Raw genomic sequence first — 19,503 nt, forward strand, 5'->3', positions numbered from 1 at the left:
GGAACAAAATTAACGTTGTAGCCGTTTACGATAAACCAATCAGTGCAGTGAGCAATTACCAGATACGGTGACGCGGTGAATGAAATTAAATGCCATTTTACATAATTTGATAATACATTTTTTCAAACGTAAATAACAACATATTGGAAAGCATCGAGGATCACAGTCAAAAGCAAAAATAACGTTAAAAATTGAAATTCAGTAGAGCAGCCATGTACGAAGCTTTAATCCGCAGTTGCACTTTACGTAATTTTTACGTTAAGAAACATCATACAAGTTACATCAGTTACGAGAAAGATTATACTGTACACTGCGATACGTTCTTCCACTTTATTAATATCATAAGAGGATCATATATTATAACGCGAATGTTTCAATGATTGAGATTAAGTTGGAGTGAATGTCCGTATCGCGAAAGAAGATTCTGCAATATATGTATTTGAAAGAGAGTTCTATTATAAACCAGTTCATAATAAACGTATAGAATGGTAAGAGGATTTGATTTTAAAAATATTATACGTCCCCGTTTGAGAGCTTTGTCTCTTACGTTCTCCCGTCGCGTAATTCTATCGAGCTCGTGGAAAGAAAGGATCTGCTTCTAGCTTCCACGTATAAATTTCCACATATTTTAGAAATCAAATTAAACGCTGAATCACCATAGGCGGCTAATTGGTCTGTCGGAGTGGAGATCATTTCCAATACTTTGCTTTATCGTACACGGTTAATTTCCGTTCGCCAAAGGTCTGGATTCGGAGCTCGGGGAAAGCTTCCACCGACAAGTCGCCCCTGAAATTTTCCAGGTTTCCCCGGTAACCTATGAATCTTCGATCCTCGGCCTTCGTCGCTTGCGCTGTCGTCTTATTAACCGTGTTCAGACGCCAGAAAGGTTGGCGTGGGAACGGGGGGTGGCTACGTAACTTCGTCGAAACTAATCCTAAGGGAAGCAGGGAATGGTTATGTTAGAGCTGAACAGCCCGTGACGAATCCTATTACAACGAATGGATTATCCCCAGAATGGCACCAATCCCCAGTTTCATCACGAATCTGAACTTATTCGTTATTGGTGTATGTAAGATAAATGATAATGTGTAATTAATAGTCATCAGTTACCGTTTCACGCATGCAAAAATATGCGAGTTCAGGTAACCGTAGGCATACTTTTGAAATCTTAATAAAGATAACACTCAAGATGAAGCGACTGCATACATATAGATAGTTAATAAATTAAATAAATGTTTAATAAATTAGATAAATTTAAATTAAATAAATAAATTTTAGATACGCTTACGTGCAGCTTTTTGCACGAAACAAAATCGCAGGTACCGAAAACTGTTTTTTTCTAACGATCGATTAAACAAGAAAATACGGAATCCCAACGCTATACGAAAACCATTACCTAAGTCGTCTCAGTTACTCGTGAAAACGTTTATACGAGTCGTTATTCTTGTTGGTTCGCGCCTAACTACCATCCCGAGGTTCCGTGCATTCTCCCTACTTTATTCTTTCGAAACCGAAACCGTAAATCTAGAAAAATCTACAGGAACTGGTAAGCGTGGAATGTGTTTCCGGGCCATACGGCAAATGTAAACGTTTAACGCGCCCCGACGAATAACTACAAGTTCAAGCGATCTTCATCTTATCTACCATGCTCGTTAATTTCCTTTCCTTTTTATGATTAACGATCTGTCCAAGGTTTGATATTGCGCTTTATCGACGTACGCGTTCAGCTATTTGCTCGCAATTACAATGCTCAAGCAGTCGTTAATCAATCTTCGGTATTATCGCTCAACTTGAATTACGTACAATTATGATTAACTGCGGTTGACGATATTTCCCATTGCAAGCAATACCATTTACATATACAGCATCCTTAAAACAACGATGATGCTTTATCGTTGATAGATTATTTACGCAAGAATCGATTTTAGATAACCACCAGAGAACCGAACCGTAAATCATTAATGTCGGTACCGAAGGGAGCTCTGTGGAATACGCAAGTACCTTGTCAACAGTTTCTGTATGTACAATCGTACTATTTGAGTGGTTATTACGCATTGAATGTTTTAAATCATGAAGAAACATTGTATCTATAGAATATACTTCAGCCGATAGATTTATCGTATTATTTTTATTTTTCTTTTGACTAACTTTTACTCTATGTTAATTCTGTGTAACTATATCTACAACAGCGCTTATTTATGCTGTTTTCTTTTACTTTCCACGCCCTTTTACCGAATGTTCGTGAAATCAAGCTCGACGATGCGATGAGAATGTACGTAAAGGGAAACGCTTAACCGTGAAACTAATTTCGTTTAACAGAACTAAACGCTCGTACGAAATACGCTTAATCTTACTGACAGAAGTTAAACGTGTCCTGATCGCAATTTCGATCGTAAATCACGAATCGTCGAAACTCCTGAGAGCGATGACTAGCTTTAGAATTTTCGTCGCCAGTGGCTGCTGGCTTTCTTTCGCCCTCTTTTTCCGCTTACCTCCCATTCATCGACTTTGAGGCTGTGGCACAGCTTTCGTGTGAAATTCATTTCCCTCTGAAAAGTTTCCCATTTCTGGGACTGGTAATGCACGCTAATCAAAGAAAACTCTCGGTTGCGAAAAAGTGTGAAGAAAAGTAATCATTTTGTGTGAGAAATAGCACATACGATTCAAGAGCGCGCGGTTCGTGATAGAATCATGAAAACGCGAAACAGAAATCATCTTAAAATCGACGTAGATGGAAAACAAGCGAGTTTGTTTAGCCAAACAAACAAACGACTTTCTATCACCTGAATCGAATCTAAATGATTGATTAATTATAAAATCAATTTTACGTGAAAAATAGAGGAAAATTTTAAGGGAGGTCGTGGACGTTTTTCTTGATGGCAGGCAGACGTAAATTGCAAGGAGCGAATAAATGATAAAATTTGCATTGGAAGTGTGTAGGGCTGACAGGAAGTCAACGGAAAATCCGTTTGGCTGGAATCCAAAACCCATGATCTTTCGAATAAGGTTGATGTGTATTGGCTGATAAACGCGGCCACCTCTTTCAACAACTCTCCTATCTTGAATCGAATTTTTTCATCTCTCTATGCTTATTATCGCGAGCTCGTCGTCGTCGTCGATACCTACGTGCGCCGCTGCAAAGAATGCTTTTACACGACCAAATGGAAAGTACGGAATTGAATCGAATAACGAAAGAAGTACGTCTATTTGACGTACGCGTTTTAACAAGCTGCCTTTGATCTATCAGCGATGCGGAAGTTTATTTTCGATAAGCCTTTTTCCTCTATTTTCCACGTTATGTTTACCTTACTAACTTATCAGATTGCTTTTCTCAGTTTTACAAAATAAAATCAAATAATCTTTGCGAACTAAGTTTTTCCTCGCTTCATGCTTCTTTTTTTTCTGCCCTATTTTTTCATTTTTGCTAACGGAAAATGGAGAAGAAGTATACATAGTCGACGTGTATTGACGAATCCCACGAGTGTAGTTAATCGTGGCAAATCGAATTTCCATGCTAGAAATCTCGACAAAAACCCAAGAGATACCGATAGCACCGGTGTGGGGGATTGCCATTTAATTTGTATTTAAATCGGCCTTCGAGCCGTTTGCCCTGTATCCTGGCTCTCCAAACGGACAACTGGAATAAAATCTCTTGCATAACGTGACCCTCTATTTTCTCAAAATTTCAATAAGTTCTACTCCTTCACGATGATCTTCGTGTCTTTTTTTATAAAACTAGAGCTCGTTTAAATTATTCGAGAGTTTATGCATGCATTTAGTTGGTCCAATGATTGATCTTATCTTGAAGGATAGTGCCGACCGATCGATCCTTATCTCAATGCGAAGCAGCAAATGCTGTTGTTCCATTAGAAACGGCAGTCGCGCGAACAGGTAGCGTCGGGTGCAAACACTAGCACAATAGCAGTTTCATCACGACACGGTCGTGTATTTGTGTCAGAGGTAACTCAACCCTGGAAACGTTGCTGACATTTGCCACATTACAGAAAATGATAAGCTTCTCTTGGATGTCGCTCGATTACAGCCGGAAATGATTAAAATACGAAACACGAGTCTGAGTAAAATTCATCTTAAATATAAATTCTTCGCTCGTTCGCTGTAACAATTACAAGAGCGACATGAAAAACAAATTATGCGAGAGATCTGTGACCGATAATCATCGACGAATCTCCGTAGAAGATGGTACGATAATTATTATCATTGATTCGTCCCCTATGGGCATTCTCGCAACTATATTAATGCCAAGCAGAAGACAATGTCAATGGGGATTAATTTGCGAGACAAACGAAATTCAATGGAACCTAATGGCACTTAAACCGCTCGTACGAAACGTCGAATACTCATTCTACCCTTCGCGGCTGTCCACATCGATTCGATGACACTGTATAAATTCTTAATGCGATCGAGAGTCAAATATTTAAGATTCAATCGCTCGATGAGTTAACGAAATGCATAGAGATTTGCTAAAGCTTGTAAATCATTGTCGGCCGGCAAATTTAAACTCGCAGCGGTCGCAGTGGCAAGGTCATTTGCATTAACATCCGCGAATCGTTCAATCGCTACCAACCGCTATGAATATTTATGATAGTCAGGAAAACCTACTTTAGCGTTAATTGCAAATACGGATCCCGTGTATCAATTATCGCGCAACGTTCGTGTTTAATGTAACTTCGATCGAGCCTTTCGTCTCCACCGATTCTTACTTTGCTCTCTAGGACAGTAACAGGTTTCATTCGCCGAGAGAATTAAAACTTCTACATTGATAGCAAGGAAATTGCAACGGCGTCGCATCGAAGCTTTTAAAAAGTGCGCGTGCATTAAAAGCGAACGGTGAAACAAAACTTTCAGACGATGCAGCGAAAGTTTAGTTTCTACTGGGAAAAGTTTGTCGCCTAACGTATTTCCCGGAATACCAAGTTACCAACCTATATCGACAACTCGAATCCCATTGTAGCCGTATAGGTACCCGCAATGTTTCAAATTTTAAAAGCATTCTGCACTGTAATCGCATAAAATCACATTAGAATTGTAGAGATTTTTACGCAGTATTTTACGACGCATTCTATCCATTACGGCGATACGTCAACCACCACGTATACATGCATAATTTTGCATCTATCATCAGCGAAACATTTCGAATTAAAACGTGGACCTTTATAGGATCATGCGATAAATTTGTCAGACAAATGGGTCTGCCCGTTCTCTCTTCCTCTTTTACAGGGAAATGGGAACGAATAGACTGGCGCGAGTACTGGTATTCGTTGCGCTCAATATCGGTTCGACGTCAAAAAGCACCTGCCGCTTCGGTGCAAATTTCCCCGATTCCATTCGATTCCCGAAACTCGTAAACAGACCGCGAATTCTTCCCACGAATTTTTATCCGAGTCTCATTAATTTCTATTAATTCCACGTTTCGCGTAAAATCGACAAATTTGCCAAGCTTTTCTGCGAAAAATTTGTGAAATCGCGAAATAAGCAGTAAAAAGGCGTATCGTCTGCGCGAAAAAATATCCAACGGTTTACATCGTTGGTAGACGATAGAAGGAACGTCTTGTAGATAATCAACGCATGTAACGAACAAATATAATGAGCTGGTCGCAAATTCGATACAGCTCCATCAGCGGTAATTTTCTTCTGTCATTGATCGTCGTAAAATTTAATCCGATCACGTCGATTCGCCATCGAAACGAGGCGGGGCGAGGCAAAGCGAGCGAGGCGAGGCGATTCTCGTCTCTTGTTAATCGTTACGCGCGCAATTTGCTGCGCGACAAGTTCATTACCACTGGTTCGCTCTCTCGAACTTAATCAGCGTATTCTCGATGTGCATAGTCCTCCGTGCATCTCTACAAATGCAAACTTGTTTCTCTCCGCGCTTTAATTAAAATGCGCCTTCAAATTGAAATTAATTTAAGGTTCGCCATTAATCGTTTTGTCATAATTATATAACGCGGACGGCGCAAAGAATTCATTCCACGGATGTACTTACGTTGACAATGAATTGGCATTGCCAGCGTGGTACACGCTGCCCATTTTAATTTGTCACGATGTTCTATTTGTATAACGACGTAAAATTACGAGCACCGTTGTTTACGATTCACGATTTAAACGCGGATATAAAAGTTTTATATCGCATTAACAAAACCGTGTTCCAGGCTTTGGTACGTTTCGCAAAATCTTGATGCGGATTCAGACACGACTCGAAGAGAAACCGAAGATCCAACGAGACTCGAGTTGCGTGTAACTTCTGTTCTGCTGTTGTTTCGTTAAACAAAATTTACTTTCCTTAGCTACCACCACTTGCCAGTATAATGCGAATCGTTGATAAAAGTTTCATCTTAAGCACTTTGATAAAATCTCTCGCGAAATCGCATAAAAGAACGAAACATTCTCAAACAAGCATCATTACGAAATCAGATTTCCGTGAAATCGGTATTCCGTGTTGTTATTTTACGATTACATTTTATGATGGTTAATTTCGCTCCTCTATATCGCAACATCGAACGTGGAATTCTTTTTTCCTTTTCAAACTGTATACCGAATACGAAGTACGAATTCGCGAAGCGATCGATAAAACAAATTATGAGGTTCGCGTGCACCAATGCAACGAAAGGGATGTTCTACTGCCGAAGGATTCGATTTCGCGCGTTTGAAAATTGAAAGTTAAACCCCTAGAAGCGAAAACGTCCGACCGTTCGAGCTAACTTTCGAGAGAACAATTTTGCAAGCATCTCGCATTCTTCAGTTAATCAGAACGAGAGATGGTCTTTTTGGAGTCTAAGATGGTAGGATGTCGTGCTGTGCGCGACAACGATAGGGTGAGATAGAAAGAGATACCGGGATTCGAGTGAAAATCGAGCATGGACTGGCATTCTTTGATCGTCGCATCGAGATGCGGCCTGTGCCACGAGATTATGCAAATTTTATGATCAATAATCAGTGCTCTGAAGGGGGTCACATTGCGCCTATAACACGAACCGGTATGCATTACCATAATCTTAAACGCGGCTCTCTATTACGCCGCTTATTGCGAATAATCGCGTTAACTGCCGCGTTGCCGCCGCTGCCTCCTCTCTGTTATCGCTTCCCGACATTTTGCAGCTGCACGGTGTTACCGTTAATCTTCCGAGCAACTAATAACTTCCAGTAAATAAGCTTCCTCTGTCCGCCAACCAAGAAAATGCAATTTCATCGATTATCGCATCCGACTAGAATTTCGATTATACGCACACGTACTGTGACCTTTCGAACTGCTAACTGGTCATTTGAAAAAATTCCCTTAAAACGATACTTCTGTTTCTTTGATAACGAACTTAACGATGCAAGATTGTGTATAATCGAGCGTTACGCGGTCGAGGAACTGCGCATTTTGTTAAAGATAGATACGTAATCCTTAATAATTTTTAAATGAAAATGAAAACTTTCATAATCTATAAGTTCCATTGGCATACGGTCATTTGAGAGCGTCTTAACGAAAGAGAATATGATTACGATATTTAATAAACAGAAAAAAATTAGCACGCATGTACATAATTCTAAACACGATAACGCATAGCTTATCGAAAACCATGAACTCTGGCTCCCGTATCCGCGTTAAATTTAACGTTGATTAGGAATACTATCGCTGGAAACAGAAACGGAACAGAACGAAAGTTGCCTGCGTTTATAAAAGCGAGAATGAAAATAGCGAGCAACTGAAGTGTTTAAAAGATGATCGGAGAGGAGCTTACTCTTGTGTTTAGAGCTGCTCTTCCACAACCCTCTGAAGAATGACATTCTTGCTGCCCAATGCAGCACGAAATCCAACAAAACTGAAATGTTTTCGTCGATCGTAATCTTCGGTGGGACGGTCGATGCACGATGGATGTTCCGCAATGTCAAGCTTCTTCACTCGCGAAACGCGCTGCCGCGATCCTCGATTTCAATGACATGTGACGCGTGACTATACCACGAGAAACCGTCCACGTTATGCTCGATGAATCGGAAAGATTATAGAATCGTTGCAGACCGTCTAACCAGCTGCCATTTCGAGACGAAAGACCAGAAAAAAGTTAAAAACTCGTCGGAGAAGAGCGGCCTGCGAACTTTCCGAACGAATAAACGAAGCCGAAGATTCCGAAGGAGAGCTACGTGGAAACGTGCTATCGAGAAGACTGTGCGCCGCGATGTGAGCGCGTCCACACAGAGTTTATTCCGCTTCCCTGTCGTGTACATGCGCATCCCCATCCCCGTTTTCATCCCCTTCCCCGTTGCTGGATTCCGGTTCCGCTTCCGAACCGGATCCCCGCCGAAAGGATAAAGATTATTTTCACGCATTCGCGGTTCACGCCATGCTATCCCTCTTTTCAATATTTTCCCTATAATATTCGTCCTAGCTCTATTCTTGTCCTATTTTTTCTACCTGTCCTTTTTCCCTTCGCAAAACGGCGCAAAAGTATCCCATCTGATCCTGGCTTAATGCGTAGCTTTGCAATCAAACCCAGAGATTAATCAAACCAGATTTTTGCTCCGCTCTCTTCGAAATTATGAGATTTTATTTGTACATGCCAATTTATGCGAACCACGCATGGATAAGAGGTAAGCGCACTGCGGTCGAAGCTCTAATTTCATGGAAGGTGGTCTTCGTGAACTTACTAAAATCGAACTTGGCCCTTCTATCTCCCATGACGACGATCCTCGGAAGTTCTAACGCGATTTAACTCGCCTGCCGCTGTCCCACATTCTTCTGCTTCTTTATCAAAATTTTAGAAAATTGAACGTGAGATTAAGAAGACGTTAAAAAATATCGAATGACGTTGTTTTAAAACGTCGTGAAAGAAACTAGTGCGCGATAGAAAAAATAGGCAGACAGAAGGTAAATGTTTAGACGTATTTAGACACCGAGAATGGACGAGAAGAATAAGCAAAGCGACTATTGCAAGCTGCTATTGTATCTTCGTGAATATTGGAGTTCGATCCAAATCCAAGAGAACGGTTAGTACTTGAAATCGCATGAGAGAATACAATTTACTATACACTAATCGAGACTGTTTGTATCCCAATGTACAATTGCGAAACTTTCATAGCGGAACTCATTTTAATGAAATAAAAGTTTGAACAATTAGAAACACCGTCTGGCGGAATTGCGTATAATGTAAAAGTTTCAAACGACATTTCAATCAGAATTTTCAGGGGACTGAAGATCGAACGAGATACTTTCGAAAGAGAAAATGCGGTTGAAACTGTCCAGAGTATTGGCGAAGAAATTTACCGCGCCATCGAGAGAAAACAATAGCGAGGGAACGGTAAGAGAGCTGTGTCAAAAGCATCGAATATCGATGAGGTAGCGATTCGTTCTTCGAGAAGGAAAAAGCTCGAAAGAAAGGGGAGAAGCCGCCGAGGCCACCGCTTTGCGTCACGCGGCTCAGCGCAGCGCGGCGGCGGTTCGCGTCGCGAAATGATTGGCAAGAGAAACTGTCGGCATAATGTTCTTCGAGCAGAAGCCGCTACAACTTTTTGCTCCGTCCTCGAAAATTTATCGAGATCTGCCTTTGCACGTTTGCCTTCATTTATTTCTGCATGATCGACAATGTCGGATACTCAAACAGCAAGTACAGTTCCTTGCTATCAAATTAAGGCCATTCTAAAATTCCACTCTTTTAGTTTGATGCTTCTGTATTTAATAACAGTCAAATATTTTTTTAGTAATAATTTGAAGTATTTATCCGACGTAGTATGCGCGTATACGTCATACTCTGGTTGGAAAAATAAAATTTCTGGATCCGATCGTAATTCGATCGACCAAAGACCGAACATATCTATATCCGTACGAAGAAAGTTCGCAGAGTATCATAGAACTGAGATTCCCGTTCGTTCCTCGGAGGAAACATCTGTGACGCGAATAAAAACAAGCTAACAAACGAACAACACGTTCGCTGCTGCACAAATACAAGAAATGTCAAATGTAATTTATTCTCTCCGCTTCTCGAAGACTTTCGTTCTTCGCGTTTGATGATATTTCGCAAAAACATTGGCCGGGTTTCTCCGCAAAACAATGGAAATATCAAAGAATCAAACGAATCGCGATATCGCCTTTTCATTTTTCGGATAATATTCTAGACACGCTGGCAGAGTATCGCGAGGCGTGAACGAAACGCGATCGATAGGTGAATATACTACAGCAAAAATATGAAAACGTAAAACCATTTTGCTTTACTTCGCACGAGTACCCTTCGTTTAGCTTCTTTTCCTTCCGGAACAATTTGAATTATGTAACGCGTTCCTATTCGCGTCTTCTATCTAACGCTCAGCATATAAATACATATGCATGCACATACCTACTTATTACTAATACGTCCTGTGAAATTCCATCAAGAGTGGTTAAACATTGTTACGTAGCATGCACGGAACGTTTGATATCCAGTTTCGAACTTCCAGTGTAGAATTGCCCTGGTAAACGGTAATAACACGATGAGTTTAATTCTATCGAAAAGATAAAACAGTTCGTCTGTCTATCCCATTTCATCCGTACCATTTCAACTGATCTAATTTCAATTTAAACGAAACTCTCGTTTTATTATATAAATTTCGCACATATACTTTGCATCTCGTAACTATAAAACAAGCTTAAAACGTCCAATTCTTACACAGGTACGAGAATACGATGCAGAGGATAGGAAATTACGTTCTTCAGGTTCTTTGTAAGATCGATGTTTCGATGTCACCGTGACTTGCCGACTGATGTCTGGTAACGGTACAAACAAGTCTCGATCGTTTCTTTGCTCGAAACTTAGCAACATTCTGTTAGCAAGATTGCGAGAACGATGTCAAAGTATAAACGCGTAACTTTGCGAAAAGTAATTTTTAAACGCGAACGTCCACGGGTTTTTCGCTAGGGTGGATAATGCGGAGCGGTCGCTGATTTAATTTTCCGCCGGAAGAGGTTGTCGCATACGTAAAGTCCGATCTACAGGTGACGCGACAGCCATCGGAGCAGTCTGAAATATGAATTGTATGGAATTTCTCTATCGTATAGTCACACATATCTCGATCGATGCACGCGTGAATTATTTCAACTATAGCAGCTGTGTATTTTTGATTTAACAAAGATACAACGTATTGTCACGTAACGCCGTGTAACAGAGGGATTTTCCACGGAGACAGGATGCGGGAATATTGAAATTTGTCTGACGGTGAGACGGATGGAACGTCGACCCTTTAAACCTAGGACACACGAATCACAGACCACGATGTCTTCCGAGATAGAACATAATCCCAGCTAAAACTAGTTTAGAGTCTGGCAAAGAGCGTTGATACGTTGGTATTCTGACATTGAATATTTATGTAGTAAAGTTACTCCTTTATCGAAGCTCCTCGATACCTCTTCGGCCGTAATAAACAGCTCTCGATATTTGGAAATTTCGCTCACTCTGGAAACTATAAATTTTACGAATGAAATTTTCTCCCTTCGAAAATCTATCTCCGGAAATTATTTTTAGACTTTGGACGATACGTGGAAGTTGTTTTATTTCAAGAATTTTCTTCGATTTTTCTTCGATAAAAAAGATATTAAACTCATAACTCGATATTACGTTCGAGATACTAAAATTCGGTAAAAACTTTTACTGTCCTCGAAAAATATCATCGATTGGATTCGCGGCGGAAATCACGTTGCCTCCGTTAGCCTGATTTCGTTTTTGTCGCTAATCGGAAAAGGGCTGCAGAGAAATAGAGAGAGAAATGCTTTCCTCCGGCAAATGAAATTACGAGTACTCCTGCGAGCGGCGCAGCCGCCGTTTCCTATTCTACAGGTGATACGATATACGCGCAATCTCGTTATCATGTTGATCGGAAATTTCTAGAGAGGCATACATTGGCACGTTCTTTGAAATGAAAATCCGATCGTGGCAAAGCCTGTCGATCGACTATAAGATGCCTTTAGCCAACAGTGAAGTTTGCCGATATTCGAAACTTGTACGAGCTGACTGAAAAATTCGATCTCAATATTTCGAATCATAATCATAATATTGCCAAACAATATATGTAATTTATAAATGTTTTAGACTCATTCCTTGCGAGATTTCAACGATCGCCTAATACCCAGACTTGAGAAACGAATTATAACATCTAATACGTGCAGAGCAGGCGTCCTAATACCTATGAACGAGGGTTTATACGTATACATGGAACGCCAGTGTCAAAATTGTTTCTACAAAAGCAAAACGTGATGGAATTGAAGAAAAATGACGTCTCGCGTGACCGAGACCCCTGCTATTTTTTTTTCTTATTTTCCACTGGTGTTCTCATTTTCTCTCTCCCTCTCGTATACTCGGGATCCCCTGTAGTTCATTCTTTTATGACGGTGTTGGTTCTTCCCTGTCGATCCAATCATTTTTCTTCTTTTTCACCAACGGTCCGAGCTTCTCCGCCATTCTGCCATTCTCCGTTCCTCTTCATCTTCATCGCGTTCTTCTCCGCCGACGATCCGGTTCGGTTGTCCGTTCGTTTTGGTCCCTTTTAGTTGTTTCGGCTAGCGGCACGAACCTCTCCTCTCCGAGAAGAGCCGACCAAAGGTCCTGCAGCTACAAAAAACGTCTCTTTGTCGTCCTTCTTCTTTGAAGCTGCAACTTGTTCACCTATCGTACCCGCTTCTTTATCGAAACATAGCGCGATAATAACTTCTTTGTCGAAGATCGAACACAGAAGGCACCGAAGCGATGATAAGTCAACCGATCGAATAAAGCTGGTGACTGGCTGTGGTTGCAGTAGAATCGGCCGTCCTTGCACCCGGTTGGTCCTCGAACGTAGTTCGATACACCCAGGCGTAATATTCCGTTGAAAATCGAGACCGTAGCAGGTATCGTGTCTCGTAATTGTCCGAACAATGTCGTTTCGCCTTTTTGTGCGGTAGTCGGGAGACGCGTTACGAAATCAGCGAGTCCTGGATGGGGAGTTTCGATGATTTCATAACCGATCGAAACGAACGGGACGAGGAAGGAGATGGAAAAGATCGATCAGGGAAATAAGAAAAAGTAGCCAACCGTTAGGTGGCTGCAGGTGGATATATCGCGTAGCTGGACCGAGGAATCGGCTGATGCAACTTTGATGCAGTCTCTCGTATTGGAAAGGCACGCGAAAGAATTCAGGGCTGAAAGTGTGTAAGTATAACGTGAGTCGTCGTGTCTTGTCTAGAAGGCTGATTACAGTGCATCGAGAGAAGAGAAAGAGAACCGGCGGGGAGGTAAAAAGAGAGAAAAAGGGTGAGAGGGACATGATGAACAGAGAGAGGGAAGAATGGCGAGCAAGGTGGGTACGTGCAGAGGGAGTAATTGGGCTAAATGCGAATACGGACTCGGCTGATGCAAGAATCGAGTTTCTGCCAGGCATTTCCTTCTCGGAAATACGTCTCGGAAGTTGAGAAATTAACATTCGAGGTCACACGCGCCGTCCTTATGTTACGATCGCGAGACATTTTTTTTCGATCGATCGCGACGACAGACGGTGCATCGACTCCTGTCGTCTCGCCTTCCTCGCCGCTAATTACCTCGCGAGTGTGTAAGTACATGGAATGTGCGATCGTGAATCGTAAAGACGCCGATTTTGTTTCACGATATACCTCGATACCTCCTGCGGACATTCTGGTGCTCCGAACTAAAGTACGTTGGAGAGAAGCTTCTTTCGTCAGAGCGATGTTCGATATTTCCAACTAACGGCGGACTTGGTTTTTTCGAGATCGTTTCAACGATTCTCTACCTTCCCTCTTCGAGCATTATCGAAAATCGTTTAATCTGTTTTTTTTTTAGCTAGTGCTAGTCGACTCAAACTTGATTGCTTCAAGATCGCGAAATTTCATCGACGTTCTACCTTTACATATCGAACATTGTCGAAAATCGCTCGGTATCATTTTATTTTTTTTTTCTTCTCAAAAATACCAGTAGCCAAGTATAAAATCCCCATTTAGTCTGCAAGATGGAAAATAGAAATGAAAATTTCCGAAGCTCATAGAGGATAGAGGAGTCCGTTGAAAGCGTTTCAAAATAATCGGCGATCAAATGTACGCGATAATTCATCGTCTGTAGGTACCGGTTAAAAAATTCGCTTGCCCTTGCTCGACGCAGACCATGTTCGTCATTCTTCTTCGTTAAAGCGTGAACAGGCGGCCGAGCAACGGAGAAAAAGTGGAAACGCACTCGGACGAGGACAGCCGCATTTCCCTTTGCTTCGCGAGTTGAATCTTTCCTAGGACGCGGATCTTGAAAAGCCACGAAAAAGTCGTAAATCTCGTGGAAAGCAACGAATGCTTTACCCAGGAAAATGGAGGTAGAGGTGAGAGAAAGGCAAAAGCCGCGCATGAAGATCGAGTAATTTCTCGAGGGATAGAGAACATCAGGGCGACGCGGTCAATAGCGTTGTTTCCCCGTCTCACGAGTACAGAACGTAGTCGAGCCAACTGTTCTCTTATCCATGCTTGGTGTCCGCAAACTTACGAACATGGCGACTGACATTTTGGATTACAATAGATATAAGAAGATCGTCATACACGTACAGCGCAGCTTGGCTAGTAGCATACAGCGCGTTCTTTCGCTTTTTACGATTCCGCTTTGCTCCTCGGAGAAATTTACATAATTGACATTCCTCTCGGTTGCCACCGGCTCTCCAGATTCGATATCCGCGAACGCGCACCATCCCTCGCATTTATTTTCCAAGTGAATTTCAATTTACATCACGTAGGTACGATGGCATCGCGCGTAAGTAGATTTTGCCTTTGATAAATCGATTTTAATCTTGCCTTAATATTTGCCATAGTTTTTTCAAGCTGGCAAAAAGTGCAGACTTGCCGTGAAGAATGTAGATATATCGCAAGATATAATGTGTGTAGTATGTAGTGTGTATCTGAAGAAAGAAATAAGCATATAAGCTCGGAAGAAGGTCGTTGACGGTTAGCGCCCTTAAAATTTCTAACACGAAATCGTGGTGGGAACAATCGTTCGTTTCCTGGTCGAAGGTAGGTCGAGCTCTTGCGACTTTTCTTTCCTTTCCGACGTCTCACGGAGAAGAAGTCATCGATCACCATCGCAGGCCAGTTTTCCCCTCATTTCACGATGAAAGTACCGAGCAATTTTCAATGGAAACGCACATTCGCCGGGGAGAAATAATCCAGAGATTCGTAGGATGCGCGCGAGGATAATTCTGTGGCGGCTGGCGAGATCGAGAACCATAGCGAAGATGTGATTTGTAACCTCGTCAGGAATCTTCTTTTGCAGTGCGGAAGAAATATCGCACATCGCTTGTCAGCGTAAAGCTCTATTTATCCGCTGGAAAACGACGGACTGGAAACAAAGCTGTGACATATGAGAATTATTTTATTATTTTTATGCGGTTCTATTTCTTCCGGCGATATGAATTTTTACGATAAAAGTAGAAATTACCAGTGGAATTTAAAAATTGTAGAAAAACTTGAACCGCGCTAGCTACCTGTAGTTTGCAATGTGAGAAATTACAGTTTCGTAAATTGTAGATTTAACATTGATGAGAATGCAGAGTCGAGGTTGAAAAGCACACGAGGCGGCACTGAGAGACGCTATACGCGTAAGTTACGCATTAAAATATCGTTATAAATGTATTTCTGCATTTGGAATTTCACTGTGGTCGCTGAACGAAGTCAAGCGGGAATGTAGAACGTATATTTGAGTGTTGGAAACGTGGAAAGAACAGAGAGAACCGAAACATCTCGAAATTAAACACGATGGATGCCAGGACGAAGGACATAATGGTGTCGCTTCGTTGCAGAACTCCGCCGACCTAGAAATTGCAAACACATCCTGTAAAATTAGACGCCCGAACGTTCACGAGGTTTTGACTCTAAGAAAGATCGAATGAAATTCGATGGGGAAACCCTTATCTTCGATCTTTGTTCGTGAACCTCGAAACGAGTTTCGATAAGAAGATTAAACTGAAATATATGTGTATGTATATGTATAGGTATATAACCTTTCTTTATCAGAAGATATTGCAAACATTAGAAAATATAGACGTATACTAATACATACATCGATGTACAGACGACAAACGTAAATAAAGTAATCGTAAACTTTTTCTCGTGAATTAACTTTTAATCACGGAGAGAATAAAAAGACGATAAAAATGGTAAGTAGAAAGTATTAAAACATGCTCGAAAAGGAAAATTAAGGCCGCACCCGATTTGCCTTTTGATTCTTGTATTCGATTCATAGTACGTACATGGAATCTTTTCTCTCTCTTTTTTTTATTTTCTCCCTTTAGCAAGAGGTATGAGCTTGGCATCGCTATGCACGTTCAATTTCTTTCTCTTCAAAAGACGAAGCTCATGGCGTTCATACATCTTCAACTCGACATCGCGAACGTGTCAGCGGTAAATTAAATTCGTTTTCCCAACGCGAGAAACGGTATGCGATGTTCTGTGTCGTCGATCGTAGCGGTGAAACTCGCCGGAACGCAGTCTCCTCTCGTTGCACGACGACATGTCCGATCTTTCGTTACCGCCAACAATTCAGTACGAATTTTTTCGTCATGACGCGTCGAAACGAACATCGTTGATTTACCCTTAGTCGTCTGTTTGTTTATTTACATGGATATTAGTATAGGTAAAAAACGCCGTGTCCAATCTCTTCGAGATTATCTATAATTGCAAAAGAGTTTGCGTTCTGCACATCGATATATGTAACGTTAAATATTATAACGAGTATTATACTTTGTATATTTAACGTATTTCTGCGCGTTCAATTTTTCAATCAATACATAAAGATTCGCGGTCTACTCGTTACTTTGTTGCAATATTCTGTAATCCAATGGATCTGGAGATCACAACATCGACTAATCTTTTATCGCGTTTACGAGTGAAAATTAGGCGATACCAGGGGCGCGCAACAGCTTTCGACCTTTTTAACGACGACGTTTAAGCTGGCAGGGAAACTGGTTTTGAAACGTGACTCTTTATATTCTGAACTTGACACCGCGATCGGAAAACCGTCGCGCCGGTGGCACGACACTTGTTACTGCGCATCCGATCCGGTCGATGCTCGAAACTGAACAAAGATCAATCTGATCGCGACCGATTGACGCATACGAGTCATCGAAAGAATTGCATAACACTCTGACACCGATACAAAGTACATGATCGTGACGCTATAAATTCTCGAAATAAGTTATTATCGGATGAGAAGAGTGACCAAGCATAAATATAGAAATGGTACTAATGTGCGCAGATCGCTCTTTGCTTCTAACGATATAAGAAAACGCACTCTGATGGAACAACGTTTACATCGGATAGACGTAAATTGAAGATTAATATACAACCGGAGTATTAATATGGTTCTTATTCAACGAAATCCTCTCGTAAAAAACTCACGAATCGTAATCCTCCGCGTTTACCTAACGACTAAAGGTCTAGCGTTTAAGCCGAAGAAAAATACTCGAATAAATTTCAGCGTCGAAAATGCTTGTCCCTGAAGGATATGGAAAGAAAGCTGCATAATTTGGTAGAGGAAAAAGCCTCTCGGGTAAGATATATAGTATAAATTTAAGAGTATCCGAAGCGTAGGTTTACCGGTCGCTTTATCTCAAGGAGCCACGCCTCCGGATTGAAGGATAAAGGGTTAACGATACTTGGAACTTCGTTTGTTTGTTCGCTTTTTCGTCGTACGCCGAAGAAATCGGCAGTAACAATCGTGAAAACCATCGGTTTCGACGGTCTGTTAATTTCCTTAATTTCCATTCATTTGTCACTTAAACGTCACGCGACTCTAATTCGTAGTGTAATCCAAGTGTCCCAACGATTCAATCGTAATGTTCGTAAAACGCTATAGTTCGGTTTTGTGTTCGGAACTAATGTGATTCGCAAAGCACGAAGCCAAGTGGAGTGAAGAATAGTCAAATAACGGCTGTTAACGAAGCCGCGCGCAAGCGTTGGGAAAGAGACGAAATTTTCAACAGGGGAGAATTTAAATAAATTGCGAGGACGGTACAGTTGTAAATTTTTGTCTAGCGGACCATGCATCGTCAGCTAAAAAGGAGAAAGTCACTCGTAACGTGTAAAGCTCGTGGAAGAGAAAACAAACGGAAAGGGGATGAAACGTTCGATTACGAACGTTAATGGCGAGACGCATTTGGTTGATACGTCTCCTTCTTCGTTGATCGTGCTCGAGAGGAAAGTGAAAATGTTGCGTCACGCGAATCGAGAATTGCATGCTGAGAAAATTGCACACGCACCGGGAAGCTCTTGGCGCCAAATAATCGACGTAGAAAATGATACTTAATGATTATAAGTGAAAGGAAATCAGACGCGGGACCGGACAAAGATATAATTAAGAAACATAGATCGCGTGGAAAGGAAAAACGCAGTACCAAGAGGTAAGCGTTTCGACACGTTTACTTAATCCAAGTGCGACATTTTGCATGCGAAACAGTGTAATTTAACGCTACATACGCTATTCATCTGTTCGCGAATGTCTCGTTCGATGAATAATTTTTCACGAGCGTTGCGCGCTTTCGTAGCGATTCCAATTGCGTGTACATTAGATAAAATATTCAAACGCGATAAAAAGATGAAAAAGGTAAGTGACGTTATTCCATTTTTCGCGAGTCATTGCTCACAATTAGAAAAACTAGGACAACAGGAAAAACGCGTATGTACTCGATGTTCGATGGTCGAGACGCTTTCGATAAGACTTTCGCGGAAGAACGAAGAAAATCGTATCATCCTGGTATCCTTTCGCAAAATACTTAGGACGATAGGTGATCGAGCCGATTCGTTCTCGAGGAAACAGGACGTCGCGACTAGTTTGAAACTACGTTAAGCAGGAGAGACGAATCAAACGGGAGCTCGACTGCAACCTCTTCTCTCGGAGACTTCCCTCGGCGTTGGAATTCCATTACGCGAAACTCGGCCTGAAACGACGCGCTATCTTACGAAAATGTAATTACTCGTGGAACGAGTTCGAACTTGAGGACAAAGCTGCAAAATCTTTCTCCACTTCGCAGACAGTCCGCGAGTTTTTCAACTTGAATAACTTTGATTGCTTCGACCTCCCAATCGGCGCGGCGATCTTCGCCCGCGCCAACAAAATATTAATGATCGCAAAGTTTGACAACAGCGGTTGACGAAGTTACAAAGTTTTCACGACGAAAGGACGATTTTTCAAGGATTCTATCTAATTTGTGTTGAATAGGCCGGACAAATTGGAGAAATAAACAACTCACTTTTGTGCCTGGAGAATCTCCTAAGCTTCTTGAAGAACGGCATGCTTGTCGTGATTCCGTGGTCTCGTGGTCGTTTCGATCGATTGCCGTTAGCCGTGCGCGATGGTCGGGTAGCTCGTTACGATCGCCGATCACGAAGCTCGATCGAAGGCCTCGAAGAAAAACCGCCCTCGTGCGTGAACGAACGAGCTCGAAATGCCGTCTCCTGGTTTACATCGGGATACGACCAGCCGTCTGTGAATTCTGTCTGCCTCTTACTCGACTTTGCCGCTT

The 19,503-nt window shown here is 41.6% G+C and overlaps 1 protein-coding gene across 4 annotated transcripts in view; it reads right to left on the reverse strand.

The window, feature by feature from the left end:
- LOC117210653 (low density lipoprotein receptor adapter protein 1-like) overlaps positions 1–19,503 on the reverse strand; it is a 33,693-nt gene extending 14,190 nt beyond the window's left edge. The window contains exons 1-2 of one of the 4 annotated variants that reach the window (XM_033453864.1): positions 16,235–16,548; positions 16,191–16,204 (exon numbers count right to left, since the gene is read on the reverse strand). In XM_033453864.1, the coding sequence (XP_033309755.1) occupies positions 16,191–16,204; positions 16,235–16,296 (76 nt within the window). In that variant the 5' untranslated portion in view covers positions 16,297–16,548. Of the gene's footprint in view, positions 1–7,745; positions 8,199–16,190; positions 16,205–16,234; positions 16,591–19,230 lie in introns of those variants that run through there. The other 3 variants (XM_033453868.1, XM_033453867.1, XM_033453865.1) reach the window with 3 other exon arrangements.

Source organism: Bombus bifarius, unplaced genomic scaffold (assembly GCF_011952205.1).
Source record: "Bombus bifarius isolate JDL3187 unplaced genomic scaffold, Bbif_JDL3187 scf7180000008208, whole genome shotgun sequence".
In the NCBI taxonomy this organism is placed as follows: Eukaryota; Metazoa; Arthropoda; class Insecta; order Hymenoptera; family Apidae; genus Bombus; species Bombus bifarius.